Source organism: Pararge aegeria, chromosome 17 (assembly GCF_905163445.1).
Source record: "Pararge aegeria chromosome 17, ilParAegt1.1, whole genome shotgun sequence".
NCBI classification, from domain to species: Eukaryota; Metazoa; Arthropoda; class Insecta; order Lepidoptera; family Nymphalidae; genus Pararge; species Pararge aegeria.
Window position 1 is genome coordinate 7,342,993 of NC_053196.1, and position 17,426 is coordinate 7,360,418.

At 36.6% G+C, this 17,426-nt stretch overlaps 1 protein-coding gene across 5 annotated transcripts in view; it reads left to right on the top strand.

Moving 5' to 3' along the window:
• LOC120630796 (dual 3',5'-cyclic-AMP and -GMP phosphodiesterase 11-like) overlaps nt 1–17,426 on the top strand; it is a 183,205-nt gene that overhangs the window by 71,434 nt on the left and 94,345 nt on the right. For all 5 annotated transcript variants that reach the window (XM_039900075.1, XM_039900076.1, XM_039900077.1 and 2 more), the window contains exons 4-5: nt 7,262–7,378; nt 15,197–15,374. In XM_039900075.1, the coding sequence (XP_039756009.1) occupies nt 7,262–7,378; nt 15,197–15,374 (295 nt within the window). The remainder of the gene's footprint in view (nt 1–7,261; nt 7,379–15,196; nt 15,375–17,426) is intronic.

Here is a 17,426-nt window from a genome sequence, read left to right on the forward strand (position 1 = left end):
CAGAGCTTATTGTATGTCAAATGTACGTATGTTGCAGTATTATAATGCTGTTATAATAGTGATACATTCACGCGGCAACCGTATGTCCATTGTATGATGTAATATTATAAAATAATAATGTGTTCATAAAGTGTGATTCATAGATTCCATTTCAAGAAAAACATGCATTCTTTTAGGCGTTAAAATAACTTACGCTAGCTATTTACGACAAACATGTGATTCTGCGGCAGTATGTAATAGACGTCATATTATTACCTACGCGATTTTTTTTTACTTATTTACGATTCACGCGACGGTTTGGCACTCAGAGTTTACATATTGAGCTATACCAGGCAAATGGAAAATGCGTGTTTTCTATTGTCGAAAGAATCCGATGGAAAATGTCACGTCATTTTTACTCAATATCTTTTGAAATATTCCTTTACAATAAAATCCATCAACCCGCTCAGGCTGTAGTCGATATACCTACTTTAGAAATGATTTTATATATTTTTTATACCTAATCCCTCCTCCTGATGAAGTCAGGTGAAGTCAAAGTCAAATATTTCTTTATACAAATAGGTACATAGATGCCACTTTTGATAGTTTTATGATTATTTAAATCTAAATTAAGCATGCTGTGGTCATTTCTAGAAGGTTTCAATCTCTGTCTTTCTCTTGTATTTATGTTATTCTCATGATAACGTCATTGGTTGTTACCAGTTTAATGATCCAATAAAAAAAAAAAAAATATTTTATTATTTAATTGATTAACTAAAACACTAACTAATAACTACTGCATTAACTTACAACATATTATATAATTCCCCAGACTTAATTTAAGTTTGATATCTGTGCTTAACGAAAAAAAAATTGACATAATAAAACCGACTTTATTTAAGAACTAGAAAAAAAGAAATAAATATTTTATACAACATTTTTAATTCAAAAAAGGTGTTTTACTATAATTTAATTTTTTCCACATTTGTTTTATAAATATAACCTAAAATAAAATATGTAAAACTAAATAAAATCTAAAACGTCTTCGAAACCACCGCAGCGAGACACAGTTCGTAAGATGCTGGCAGCATTGCCCCATGGATGGCCAAACTAATTCGTTGGCCAAGGTTACTGCCCGCTCTAGGATCACCGGTAGACTCGATAACCCTTTTCGATAATTATTTAAAAAGAGCTCGTGCCTCGGGACCCCACGGTCCCAAAGTCTACTCCAAAAGGCACAAAAATGAAACTACTATCCAGGTTTTCATATTTATTTACGAGAAAAGTAATTTTCATACAATTGCTTAGCAGCCATATACCATAATCGAAGCGCAACCCGTGATCGTCATCCGTGGTCTTCATCATTAGTGCCATTTGAACATATGGTGATTTTCGAAAGAAGATGCAAAAAAATTTACATTGCTGTAGAGGTGCCTATAATACTTGAAAATTTCCCTGGATTTCTCCAGGATCCCTCCAATAAATCTTCACCAAATTAAAATGAGACCACCTCTGAAGTGTAACGTACCAAACAAAAAAAGGTCACCAAGTCAAAATCTGTTCATAATTGGCGGAGAAATAAGGTAACAAGTATAAAAAAAATATTTACAGTGGAATTGAGTACCACCTCCTTTTTTTTAAGTTGATAAAATAATAGAAATAAGTAATGTTGTAAACTGAGGGGCTAACCGGCCTAATTCTGACGACCTTCCTGGCGCAATGGTGAGCGCTGTGAATTTAATTAGGTAGTCCCGGGTTCGATTCCCGACAGAGGATTTAGAATTGAATTTTCTCTGGTCATGTCTGGTGGGAGGCTTTGGCCGTGGCTAGTTACCACCCTACAGACAAAGACGTGCCGCTAAGCGATTTAGTCTTCCGGTGCGATGTCGCGTGGAAACCGATAAGTTGTATGCTACCATTCTCCCTAACAGGTTAGTCGGCTACCATCTTAGACTGCATTATCACTTACCACCAGGTGAGATTGCAGTCAAGGGCTAACTTGTAGTGGAATAAAAGAAAACCCCAGTTTCATAAATTTTGCACTCAATCTATTTTTACTCGACTAGGGTAACTATTTTTTTTTTGTATTAAGAACCTAAGGTTTTTAGCTTATTCTCACTTTTGTAGTTAAATTTATTTACTGACTAGCTGTTGACCGTGTTCTTCTTCGTCCCCGTTTATTACGGTTTTTATAAATCCCGATTTCCGACGCCCAACTGGCGCAGTGGGCAGCGACCCTGTTTTCTGAGTCAAAGACTGTGAGTTCGATTCATACAACTGGAAAATGTTTGTGTATTGAACATGAATGTTTTTCAGTGTTTTGGTTTTTATCTGTATATTTTAAGCTAAATTAAATTTTAATAATTTTAATTTTGAATATTGTTAATAAAAATATTCATCAGTCATCTTAGCACCCATAACACAAGCTACGCTTACTTTGGGTCTAGATGGCGATGTGTGTGGTCGTAGTATATTAATTTAAATTATATTATTAACAGCCGACGACAGTCAACCGCCAGACTAAACGCCCAACGGGAGTGTTTCCCATAACCACCGCGTTGGGCAGACGGGTTTTTGATCGCAATATATGGTAGTAGTAGCTCTGCCTCTCAGAACGCTGCTGCCTGTTCGAGAATAGGATAGGTGTTTGTTTTTTTTTTATAATTATTAACTGATGGACTAAGCAGAAAGCCCTGCTGATGGCAAGTGTAAAAACATCGCCCATAAAACCTGAGGTGTTAAGCCTGTCATTACACCGGCAACGGGCAACCACGCCCTTCAGACCAGAAAACAGCATTGCGACAATAACAATGTGCCAACTGTATTCTGATCTGCCAGCATTCACCACACTGCACGCATCATTAAATTACATACTTACACACTTATTTGAAATTAATTAATCATTTTAGATTCATCGTTCATTTTTTATTCATGTAGGCCTATCACAGGCACTTATGAAGCGTTCATACATATTTGTTTACATAATTGTAACGGGATGGTGATAACTTCGTTCGCCAACTTAAATCTAAAGCTACGAGGTCTAAGAAGAGCCCACAACAAACTTAGCCGGGTAAATAGTATAAATATAATATTTGACGGAGCACTCAGGGCTACTGCAGACAGGCCACTCACGCATAAGTAGTTAGTAGACGGAGAAGTTAAAAGGCAGTAAAAAAAAGAGCAAAGTAGCATATAACCATATCACGACAATCGTGAGCTGGCACTTATTCAGGGAAAAATTCGCATATAGATGGTCTCTGACACCATTGTCAGAGGGTAACTGAAAAAAAAAAAAAATATACTTATAATTAGTATAATTTTCAAGAACACTTGTAAGACGAAAAGCACTAAACCGGCTTTATTTCAAATTACATTTTCCTTGAACTTGCGCTATTTTGTTTCAACCGTTCACTCGCGCTACGTGCCTTGCATCTGGAAACTACGTCCGTAACGATGACTACAAAGTCTTCGATGTTGCCAGTATGTATTAAATCTGCTTCATTCGAACCCGTGCCGGAAGCTGTATTAAATAGTTTTCTCTTAGTCTCACTATGTTCTTTGTTATTTATCCCGGCTTCAATTTCCGGCGGGGCAATTTAGAAATTTATAATTTTAGACATTTCCCTGGTTTGGTCTGGTGAAAGGCTTCGACCGTGGCAAGTTACAACTGTACTAGCAGTTTGGCGTTGTGCTACGATGCCGTGAAGAAAACTTTGGGGTTTATTACAACTGTCACAATATTAATAACAACAGGTAAGCTGGCTACCGTTTTATACTGCATCATCATTTAACAGGTAAGATTGCAGTTACTGGCTAACTTATAGTGGAGTAAAAAAACATAATATCCTCATAAAATAGGTTAGTAGGCAAATGCATGTTTTATGTACAAACCAATAGTTAAAGGTAAGTTTAAGGTTTCTTAAGCTATTAAAATACCACTAGCTTCGACGCTGAAGGAAAGCATCGTGAGGAAATCTGCATACCTGAGAGTTCTCCATAATGTTCTCAAAGGTGTGTGGAGACCACCAATCCGCACTGGGCCAGCGTGGTGGACTACGGCCTTAGCCCCTTCTCATTGTGGTATAGGCCCTTGCATGGGTTGATATTTTGATGATAGGGTTTCTTGAGGTTCCTGTTTGTGTTTTTAAAGTTAATTATCAAATGCTCTTTTTCATTGTAATGAGACTACAAAAATCGTTGTTCAATGGAAATTGCATTTTATGAAAAGAACGATTTATTTATTTATATACAAGCAAGAGATAAAACTGTTTACAGAGTTCTTGGCACCCTTAAGTCTTGGCGACTTATCGGGGTGCTGAGGTTCCTTATTTGGACTTTATATTAGCCTAGTGTAAAATACTTTTTGGTAGTCGGCACCCGTTTAAATTGGTCAAGGAAAAGAAATGTAACATGTATTTAGAGTTCTTATGTAACCTCCATGCTACCATTTCAAGTTCAACGCGATAAATTCGATTTGACTCGTGACTCGATTTCGTCTTATCGTATCCGTCCTTTTAAAATCTTTTATTACCCACTCAAACAGAATAAGAAATTTAAGAGTTCCATTATTGATATGGTGGTGGTATTGATATTGTTACGCGCTAAGATTCTAAGATTTGGTATAAAAACTCCTGATGACTCTGGTAAGACTTTAATCCTCTCTTCAGTACAAAGTCTCAGAGCACACTTCCAACCGTAGGGCAAAAGTCCAGAATGGTAGCAGAAGTCTAGTGACCTCTGCTATCATCTTCCAGAATCACAGGTTCTACACTTAACACTTTTAAACTAACTAACTTTCCACTAAAGTATCACTTCGATGTTTCTTCACTTTGCTCTCAAAAAATTAAAAAAAATTCAAAATTCAAAATTTATTTATTTCAAGTAGGCCAATATAAGCACTTAAGACGTCAAGTCTGTCTGTGTGTAGTGACTCTACCACCGGTTCGGAAGGCAGATTCTAACGAGAAGAAGCCGGCAAGAAACTCAGCAGTTGCTCTTTTCCAATATCAACAATTTACATTTTACATTTTAAAATTCATTTTTCTATCTTGTGAGAGATGAAAGCGGAGCCGGATGCTTCCAAGCAACCTTGTTATTAAGAAATTCATCTAATTGTATAATAACCTCGCTGTAATAAATGTGTTTTAACACATTCTTTAAACTTATGCATAAACTTATGCTCAGAACAACTGACTGACTTAGTCGCGTCGACGGCGTCGGGCACACTTTTATAACGCTTCGGAGGCCTAGAATCTTCTTTTCCCTAATAAATGATCAGAAAACGTTTGGAATTCTGCCTATTCTCGGACTTACATTGTTGTTTGGAAGGTACTTATTCGATTACTACTACTATTCGATACAAACTCGTTTAGTACCTACACGTTACGTTCACGCGCGATAATAATCTTTACATTCCTAGTATTAAGGTTCTTTGTAACAATATTGATCACAGTGGTATGGCCTATTTGCGATTTAGTAGAAGTCTACTCTGTCTTCTCATCTGAAGTTTCACTTTGGAGCTTTACCATTCCTGTTCGTGCTTCTAAGAACACGGTTCTAAACGAATTGCCATACATTAACAAATGGCATGTTGTTTTTTTTTTCCCTATTAGGTACAAGTCAGCCCTTGACTGTAATCTAATCTAATAACGCATTCTATGATGGTAGCGGGCTAACCGGTTAGGATTGATGCAGTTATGCTACATCCACGGTTAATCAATAACCCGCGGTTTCTACGCGGCATCGTTCAACACTTTTGTTGGAAAGTCAGTAATAAGACTCGGGCCACCAGACAAGGCCAGACCTGACCTGACCATAGCAATATTTGAATATTATAAATATATAAATATTGTATTGCCATTGCCAGGGATCTAAGCATTATTAGACCTGTGCTAGGGACTTCGACATATTGTGGGCGGATAACCGAGAACAGCGGCGAGCATATATCCCTCAGTCCTAAGAGCTATATTATATGCATCCAGCCGTGGGCATGATGTATATCTAAGCAGAAACAATGTAGAATTGCTTTATTGAAACATAAATCACAATCACAATAGATAATGATAGTGATGTAAGTGGTTATCTTGAGAGGTAAATACAGATATTAGACCGACCAATAAGGAAACAGGCTTGAATAAGCTCACGCGATGATCTTAACGATATGATTTTGTAAACTGTATCATAAATTTAAAAGCGGATAAATCTGCTTTCTAGCTAGTATAGTGTTCTTCAGAGCAGAACAAAGTTAGTTTACAATGAAACTATTATTCTAAGTCCCCGTGATTGCCTTATTGCGTAAATTGTAGTCGTAAAGTCTTTGACGTTGAAGTACTTCACCGTAAGCGCTTTGTTCTGCAGCATTTACGGTTGGTTTATTAGTGACCACGTTCCTGAGCGTATAATATTATTACTTGGTACGTGGAAGCACTGGCAACTCGCTATTTGATATCAACACAAGCAATACCAATGAAGTTCGCAATTTAGTTATCGAAGAAGTAATGCAATTTGAGATGCTCTATCGAATGTTTATTTAACCTAGTATAAATCTAGGTTAACCTTAATACTTGTTAATACATTTCTGACGAGTGAAGCTAGGTTCTAGAGTTCACTTGGGTGAAATGACACTTTGTCAGTCTGTTCATCATGCCCTTGAAGTGTTTTCATTCCTTTAAACGTTAGTGCTAGACTGCAATCTCATTTGGTCGTACGTGGCGATACAGTATTAGATGGTAATCCGTTAGGGGTATGTCAGTTAAATTAAATCCACACCCCTAATCGGTTTAACATAACATCGTAGCGGAACGCTAAATCGGCGAATGGCAGGGTGTCCTTAGCTTAATTCAAATTGCCCCTAGAATGGGCAGAAGACGTACTTCGACCCGGGGCAAGAGCAAATTATCTTCTACCACAGCTTCTCTCCAAGCACTGGTGCACCAGTGAAAATAATATTAACATAATAATGAACGGGAGTAAACTCCTGTTCACGCGCCACGTTAACTGTATGCCTTGTCAGGGGATATAATCGGTGGATGTAATTTTTGTATCCTGCCTTTACTAGCCGTGCAGCCGGGAGCGTAACCCGGGACCTCCCACGTAGAAGACCACAGCTCTTACTATTGCGCTATGTCAAATTGCTTTATTGAAACTTTTGTGTACGTATGAGTGCGATGGTGCCTCATCGCTAGCTAACATATTACTTGTTTTCCCTGATGTAGCAGAAAAATACTGCGCCATAAAATGTTTTTATTTTACTTTCTTTATTAACATGTTGTGATTTCATCAGGAAGGCAACGCGACAGGTTGTGGACGCGTGGCTGGTGTCACATGCAACGCCGCAAAGTGCAGAACTTGCGTCCCCTTCGAGAGCCGGATCTGGGTCCGGAGCCACTACACCTGTCAGGTAATACATCATTGCTTATTGTTATGAAACTGCCTCGTTTGTCTAGTGGTCGGCAAGTTCAACCACGGATCGCGAGGTCCTGGGCTCGATTCCTGGACCTGGCAAAAAATTGTTCATTTTGTGTACCTGTTGTAGCATATTCAATATAAGAGCTAGGAAAATAGCAGTGTCAAAGCCTTAGTCTAGGAGAGCACGTTAGCCCATCGATCCCGATAATTATAACTAACTCGTGTTAATAATTGTTTAGCGTGGTGGGTCTATGCTCTAAAACCAGCTCTCATATAAGATAAGAGCCCTGTGCCCAGCAGTGGAAGTTAAAAGGTAGCAGGCCGGATGAATGATGCCTGAAGGTCTAGACAACTACAACTGAACTGACATTTTAGGGTTTGCTTGCAGTTTAGATGCGATCTTTCACGGTTAAGCTTTCTAACCTCTTACGTAGCCCACCTGATGGTAAGTGGAAACCATCGCCTATAAACAGAGCAACACTTCACCAGGGCAGTCAAGAGGTAGGTCCTGCAACATGCAGCCCTGTGTCCATCAATGTGAGGCATTGCCGTGCTGAATTACGACTGGAACACATACATTGCAACAATGCTGCTTAGCAGCAGAAATAAACATGGCGATGGTACTTCCCTGGACGACCTCTGTCACAAAAAGCTCTACTACTACCTAATGCTCTTGTTTTTTCGTGACATGTTTAATTAATAGTTTAATTAATAATTTAAAGTACGGATTATGTAGGTCCAGTCTTAGATGTCAACTGAAATAGGTTATATATTTATAGGTAATATTATATATATAGAACAAAAGGACCGATCCGACTGCTAAAACTTCCTTGATTTTACAATATATGCTCAATCGCACGAAAATCAACCGAAAGGTAAATTGTGAACTAAGGAAACTACTCTTAGGTTGTTCCGCCAACATGTTTCCTGAACGTGGTTCCTTTAAGAAATGAAACCTTCCATGTTAAATCGTCTAGGTCTTTAACAAATGATTTTCGCTCTACTGATTTTTAGTTTACGTTCAAGAAGGTAAACCTATCTATAAAGATATTTTTACAGATTAAACGTAAAATTTACACTTCTTTCCTACCGCATGTAATTTTACCAGTCATCATCGTTCGTAGTGTAATTTATAATTTCTTAAATCCTTATACTCCACACCAACCCCGATCTTCGGCAATGTACCCTCTACGCACGTTTCGCTCTGAAACCGGAGCATCCTCAGTAGATTATGACTTAAAAATTATTCATTGTAAAGCAACATCTCCTTCAACAATAGGGTACATTGCCGAAGATCTGTTTGGTGTGGAGTATAAGGATTGAAGAAATTATAAATTTAACCATACAGATTCTCCTGCTTTTCGCGGAGTATAGCATATTAATCTTAATTTTCATAATATATCATGGATTTCCGCTGCTTCTATCCAGCCGTTTAATTTTCAACTTTTTGTTTATTTTTATTATTATTTTATGTTACAGCGGCATTAAAAATACAGATTCTTTCAAGAGTTTTTCTCTCTGCCCATTACAGTTTACGAGATACAACCCACCAACGGACATACGGTAGGCAGATCTGGGGAGTCTTATAGTAAATGATAGGTTCCCGTTGCCTACTTCTTGTGTATCGTCAATAGCCTGTGTTACGGTCCACAGCTGGACTAAACATTTCGCCCAACCCACCTCTCCCAGGGGTTTCCTTCTTGGGCAATGGACCTCTTAAAATAAAACTCTATGACTATTTAAAGAAAGATTATTAATTTGCATTTTAGGTTATAACTCGATATAATACCCGAGGAAGCTCGATCCAATTTAGGGGCTATTTTGCGCCAAGACTTAAGCCGACCCGTCGTAGCTCTGTAAACAAGTTGCTTCAGTTGCGCTAAGATCTCAGATACCTCGTTGCATATCTTACAAGATATGCGTAGGTTTAATATATTTCCTTAATGTGTGCTTCACGTACAACACAACAATAGTTAGTTATGCAGTTTTTGTTACGCTTCAAGTGACGGCACCTTTCAAATGCCAAATTATGAAACAAACATAAGTATTCGACGTTATGCCACGTTTATTTGTAAGGCAATACAAGTTTGATTTAGTAGTTCTCGTAAAATAAATTTCATATGTTCAGGAAAGATATGAGGTTTCTTTTTATTCCATTACACGTTAGCCCTTGACGGCATCTTTTCTGGTGGTAACTGGTACTGCAGGGGTACGGCAGTTGTATAAAAACCATACAGCCAATTGATTTCTACGCGAAACGATACCGGAACGCTTAATCGCTCGGCGCAACGTTTTAGTCGGCAGGGTGTTAAATACATAGCCACGACCGAAGCCTTTTACCGCAGAATATGACGTGAAGAAAATATAAAAATAAGTGCTTTTCTATTTAGGGATTTTTGTCTTCTGATTAAGTGTATTTAATAAAAAAATATACCTAAAGCAGCTTTAAATAATAGTGTGAAGAATCTCTCTTCATCTAAATTTCAACGAGATTAGTGCTGGCACTGTTAGTGACGTGGAGGGAAGTAAAAATTATCGGCCGACGGATTAGAGGGCCGAGTGGCGTAGTGGGCAGCGACCCTGCTTTCTGAGTCCAAGGTTGTGGGTTCGATTCCCACAACTGGAAATGTCTGTGAAGGAAAGTTTTTCAGTGTTTGGGTGTTTATCTGTACTTTAAGTATTTTTCATAAAACTATTCAACAGTCATCTTAGTACTCATAACACAAGCTATGCTTACTTTGGGACTAGATGGCGATGTGTGTTAATCGTAGTTTATTTATTTATTATTTACAATTGCTTACACAAACAAACTTTAACATCTTAATATATATAAATCTCTTGTCACGATGTTTGTCCGCGATGGACTCCTAAACTACTGAACCGATTTTAAATTAAATTGGCACACCGTGAGCAGTCTGGTCCAACTTAAGAGATAGGATAGCTTAGATCTTTAAGTAAAGTCACAATTTTATTTTATTGCAAATTATTTGTCTATAATTAATTGACAGTCACATGTTATATGTATATACAACTATACTCATTTAAGGCTTAGCGATACTGAATACTTTTAAAACAAAATCAAACGCAGACGAAGTTGCGGGCAACAGCTAGTTTATAATATGGATAAAAATAAAAATAAGTATAATGCGAGATTCCCTAAATAAAAATGCCTCTTAGAGGAAACTCGAGAGTAAAAATTGGCTCATTACGTATATTGAAAGATATTTATGTATAATTTTTAGAGGTATTATTATATTTAAGACGTATATTAATACGTCTTATATAATTACCGGAGAGCCTAGCAGAAGGAATAAAGTTGGTAATTGGCTATTACAGGCAATCAGAACTTGGTGAAGGGCCCTTCAGTTTGAACGGTGGCATATTGGGATAATTGACTTGAATTGCTTGGTAACTTATGACAACTTCTCTGGCGCAGGGGTGAGCGCTATAAACGGAGGTCCCGTGTTCGTATTATTGAAATCTCTAGTCTGGTCTGGCATCAGCAATGGCTAGTTACCATCTTACCGACTAAGACGAGCCAACCGATTTAGCGTTCCATCATGATGGCGCGTAGAAACCGATTAAAATACCGGAAATAGAAAATCCGAAGTTGAAAACCAGAAAATATTTCCCATATGTAAGAACCTACCCACCCATCAGTCAATTTAAAATAATGTTGCGGTTGTTCGCCTTTTTATCGATTCTTGTCATTCGGAAGGAACATAATAAAGTAGCGTATTATCAGAGCGTTAGTAATCGCCCTCTAAGACGGCGAAAGCCTCCATTAATCTTCCGTCGGCCCTAGTTTTGAAATAACAAGTCAAAATATAGTATATTCGGTTGTCTTAATGTTCTCTCTGTATGTGTTCTCTTTCGATCTAACGTTAAAACTCTTCGGTGTTAACTATTGGTCAAAGATGGTATGTCTAAGAATATCCTTAGATCAAGCGATTCTTATTTATTCATACCGTACTTCGTTGTTAGTGAAAACGGGTATTTATTCATGTCGTAAAGAACTTTTAAGTCCAGGCGAATCATTAGGTTTGAATTTACCACAAATAGGTTTTATCCAAAAAATTTCACGCCATTTTTTTAAAGTATGTGAAGTATCACAGCGAAATATAAAAGTCATGAAAGTAACAAGATCTATATTCATCCAGAGATATTTAAAAAATGCATTTTCAAAGTTTGAATTTGATACTTAAATTAAATGCGTCTGCGAAAGACGGAAATGGTATTGTTGTAGACAGTGTCATTCCGGCGTCGCGCCGGTCTTCTGCAGTTAAGTAACAAATAAGTTTTAAAGTTTTAAATAATAAAAAAAACGCTGTTGGCACTTTCATGCGGAATGTCTTTTCAGGTGCGAACATTATCCGAAGTGAAATTTCGCCTGTATTCGGATTTACTTAGTAGATAGTTTGTTGCCAAATTACTTTGGATAGCGACTTTAAAAGCATTAAGTTTGGAACTTTCGTAGTTTTAGTTTAAGTTAAAAAATTTCGTAATCACTTTCATTTAAAATGGGATAATTTGTATTCAGGCGCATCGAATACCAATCAAATCGTTGTATAATTTGACATTACAATGGGATTTTAATTGGGTGGTCATTTACCGTTTTTGACAGTTGGTACAAAATTATTTCATGGCATTTTATTTAACTACCTAATGATCAGTTAAACATATGCCATATTTCAATGTCTCGTCAGAGGGGGTTTGCAGTTCTTTTAAAACGATTAAAACTATGTTTTATTTCATAAATTTCATAATTATGCAGGTAATGGCTACGTTGATTGCCCATCGCTTATTTTTTATTTATAAAATAACAAGTCTTTTACATACGAAGATAACTAAATGGCAGAGGAGTGGCGCGTCTAAGGTATCCCTAAACGATCTTAATTGCACATAATGAAACTCTTACTATGCATGCATATTAAATAAGCGTATTACTTTTTTTAAAGCTTTGCAATTTAGATATTACTGAAAGGTCGTTACAAACATTATAAAGTTTATGAGCGCTTTACTGCTATCTCACCTGATAGTAAGTACGATGCGGTATTAAATTGAAATAGGTTATTTTTTTATTTAAAGTCTAAGTCGAATATTTCTTTATTTAAATATGCACTTAGATGACGCTTTTGATGCGTACATTACATGAAAAATGTATACAGAGTAGTGAGATGACGCGATGATAGCCCAGTGGGTAGGACTATTGATGAACATACATTTTATTGTAACCGCCCGCTGAGTGCCTCAGTATGATGAACAAATACTGATGCTCTAAGCGGGCGATGGGGAGAGCTATGCTCTGTGCTTCTCTACGTAATCAAATCAGGAATGAGGAGATATTAAAAGAACCAGAGTTAAAGATATAGTTCAACTCAGCGTTAGAAGTCTCCGACTAATTTGACAGAGGTCATCAAACGAGTTGCTGGGAGCTTACAAAAGACCTATGTCTAGCATTGTATATTAATTTGTTGTCATTATGATGATTATCAAATTGATTGCAACGCTAGAATATTCAAATTTAGCTCTGTTTTGGTTAATCATAATTCTGAACCCATTAAGTGCCCATGCCTTGGAGTGGGTAATTCCAAGGCACTTGTTTCCACTTTTAGGGCTTAGACCGCAGTTCACCTTGCTAGCCAAGAGCGGATGGTTAGACTTCACTGTCTTTGAGAACACATTGGAGAACTTTCAGATATGCAGGTTTCCTAACGATTTCGTTTGTCACTTTAAAAGCAAATGCTCTTTTAATTTTTTGAATTAAATGCACATAGCCGGTGAACTCGGTTTACCCAAAGATCTTAATCACCAGGCTATCAACATATTAATCATATAACTTAGAGAGGTCTGTACCGAAAAGTAGAACATTAATTAAGGCTGAATAAAACTACGTACGAGTACGGAAAAGGATTTCAAGTTAGGTTGAGGAAGCAATTTTCCTGAATTATCTCAAAGCAAAATGTTCCGGCCACCACCTACGGACGAAGTTCCAACTTCTAGTTCAAGCTAATTATAGGGGAGTGTTAGTAACGTAATTTTGTTTTAACTTTATGGTCTTAGAAAAATGTGATAAATTTGAAAATAAACTTGATATTGGTTTAATATAAAATGAATACTACGCTTGCTAGGAAAAGACCTTTATTAATTTTAAACCGACTTTTAAAAAAGGAATAGGCTCTCAATGACAGTATTTTATTTTTGTATGTTTGTTGATAGATTACTCCGCCGATTATAAACCGATTTTGATGATTATTTTTTGTTTGGTATGTTATACCTCAAAGGTGGTACCATTTCAATTAGTTTAAGATCTTTTTAAGGGATTTTGGAAACATCGAGGTAATTCTTCAAAAATTATAGGTACGTCTTTAAAATAAAAGAATTTTTTTATTTCTTGCTTATTAGTTTTTCGGATGGAAAAAGAGTATATAAATTCAGTTTTCTTTTAGGTCGGAAAAGCTTCGGTTCTTAGTTAACGTATGTTGTTATCACCGTAATTTTACTGCTATGGAAAAGAATATAAACGCATCTTAAGCGACTCTGATAAACTTTGACTATTTTTTATACTTTTGAGTATTAAACTTTGTATGCGCTTTAATTCCCGATGTGAGTGTTTATGTGATCACAGTCCGCGTTGTATTATCTCCTAATCAGATATATTGCGTCCACGGGCATAATTCATAGCAGAAATGTTAATTTAAATTAGCGTATTATTTGGCAATTTAGCTGATTTATGGGCGGATTATCCGATGTGGAAGTAATGCAAATAGGACGGTGTTTATTAACCAAATTAATAACTAAACGTGTGGGATGTGTGTTTTGTAGTTAATAAAGTGCTTTTGAATGATAAAATTAATGTGGAAATTGGAATGAATGTAGAAATTGTATTTGTATTCCAATTTCAAGTGAATATTTATTCATCCGTCACGGATTACTGAAGCTTTTAATAATATTCCCACGGATACGTAAAATAATAGCCAATTTATTTTCATAACCTCACGTTTGATTATTTCGAAGTCTCTTTAAGAGGTTTCTCCTAAGAATTATAGCTCCGAATACTGCAAATGAATGTCTGAAATACTTATGATAATTCTTATAAAGAGGCTCTCCAGATCTTATTCCAGGAAAATCTGAAAAAATATTATTTTACTACGAGACTATCAACATTCAAAACTTATGTGCCAGACTGCTGAATATTAAAGTTTCTTTAAACTAAGGGCATAAATTAGTTTTATTTTTAATTACCTTGTAACGAATTTCCCACTTGATACATAAACATAACACTCCAGTTATTTCCAACAAAACAAAAACACTAACTGTTAGACAATTTTATGTGTTAGAGAGGTGTTTTAACCAATCATTTTATTATTTCCATAAAGAAACACGGTAAGGCGTGGAACCTGTTCTTAACAACAGTCTAGACTTAAAACTAGTTAGTGTTATTTGAACCTAAACTTTACATTTTTATTAATAAGAATTAGGTCCAATTTCTTAGGTAACTAATCATAATTATTATAAATAAGACATTTTAAGTCATACGTAACTCGGAAATTTAGAAGACTTAACGCGGACACCCTACTGACAGACGTGTCGCTCAGATTTACCCTACGGTTCCGCGTAGAAATCGATCGGTTACCGATATGCGTTTTTATATAAATGCCAAACGTCTTATAGGTACCTAAGCTCGTTACCATCTTCGATTGCTTCATAACTTACCACCAAGTGAGAGCATCCAGCATCCATCAGCAGAGCGACTTTAACTATTCTGATAATGACCAAGGAGACATAAAACCCATCACTTTTCCGACAGGAAGATCTCAGCGCACGAGTTTGAGCGCGGCGGCCTCCTGAAGCCGTTGGTGACGACAGTGGATGGCACACCAACCTTCCTCGGCGACCAGCCACCGCACGCCGCGCCGTCGCGACCGCAGCGACGGTCGCGGCACGAGCTGCGACAGTTGGACGAAAAGGAACTTATATTTGAATTAGTAAGTACTCTATTTTTTTAAATTTAAATGCATCTTTAAATTTTCGGAACCGACTGGATTTGGACCTGCGACTCTGGCAAACGCGGCCTGAGCGCTTTGACCACTAAGTTACGGCTCTCCTACTGCCGATGCCGAAATTAGTATATTTAGACTGTGTAAAATTACATTTCCTCAAAGTGTTGGTAAAAAAACTATTAATTTACTGTTTTTTTTTTTTAACTTTTATTATCATTAAAAATTTAGCTCAATTACCTATACTTCCTTCATCTTTACACCTACTCCACAACAAATTGTACCCCTGTAAATGACCAAAAAAAGGAGCAACCAGAAAGCAACCCATTTAGCATGTCTGTGTAGCTAGGCCGCTAGCTCAGTCTTCGATCCCAATGTCGAAGGAAAACTATAATATAAAATAAAAGGTACCCCAAAACCTCCGCAAACTCTCGACGCACGTTTCGCTCAAACACCGGATCATCCTCAAGAGATGTTGACTTTACAATGAACAAATTCTAATTCTTTGCAATTGTTTATTCTTGCGAAACTTGTAACTGCGACAACGAAAACGTTACAGAATATAATATAATATTAGATTATAACAGATTTTTTATTATTGAGTTATACAATTTTTGAATTAAACCCTTCTTCTTCTATACATTTGTCTTCAGTCAAACGCAAATAGTAACCTTTCGAAGCAATGTTTAGAGAATAACAAGTTAAAGGTAAGGAGGAAAATATCTGAAAACTTCAACAGTAAATTTCTATCACGTCTCACCTCTGGCGTTATTACTTTTTTCATGTTTTTGATTTCGTTCCTAAAAATAGAAATGTTTTTTTGCTGTTTTGCTTTTTGTTTCGGAAGCTATGAAAATTTATATCACTTTCTGGTTATAAACTGAAAGTATGTTTTAAGCTTTGGTTGTTGATTTTGGTTAAGGTGTTCTTCGTAAATAATATCGAATCCTCAAAGAAAAATAAGCAAAGGTAAGGTCTATGTTTGAAATTTTACCAATAGTTTTAACACCCTCAATTTATTCCTATTATTGCCTGAGACGCCGACATTTTATTAACTTCGTAAATCATAAACAGGACACTCCTACAATTCTGTAATAGGAAATGAACACAGATTTTGTGGTGGCATGGCATTTGTTTTTTTACTAAAAATTGATATGACCAAGTTAAGTTGATTTACCTTTCTTGTAAGTTATAACTCATATAAAACATGTTAAGTTATATTAACAACCACGGTAGTAATCATAATAAAATTCTGTAAAACATCACGGAAAGCTGTTCAGCTCTCGCGTCTCGTAAATAATTGGCCGTAATCGTAGTGTGGAACAACTCTTTGTAATTGTTTTTATTACAAAAACAGGTGTAGCCAACACTTAGTTATTTGTATGTCTATAAACTATATAAAATAGATGTTAATTGGCCCATCAACCCGCATTAGAGCAGGGTGGTGGTTCCATGGCCTAAAACGCTCTCTCCTGCAGGGCTGTGCCTAAGAGGGGGACGTTTACAGGTTGAGGGTTGAAAGCGCATTTTACGTGTTTTCCATTTCCGAAAAATAATAGTTTCTTACGCTATGAAACTAAATACCTGCTTCGTTGGCCTACTGGTTAGCATAATATGAATTATTATTATAATTGAACTACGGATTACGAGGTGCAAGGGTTGTTTGGGTTTCCGGGATCAAAAAAAAACTGTACCAGCTGGGTATTTGGAAATTGTGCAACGAAGAGAAGGGGTATATTCCCAGCAATGGGACTTCAATCCATTGAGACTGATCATGATGATGAAGATAATCTGTTCAGGCAGATGAAAATGATAAAACTCATTGTACAGTTTCTCAAAATATGATGCGTTTACCAATGAAAAGCTTTTTTATATCGGGGGACAAGAGAACGTTTAGGAACATGATTGGATTTTTGTAACTAAATCACGCACTAGGTGCTGAATGGATTTTAATGAAGAGCATGCAGATTTAATTAATTCAGTTTCCAACTATTAATTTGTAAATAAATCCTGCTTATAGGTACTTTCTCAATACGGGCA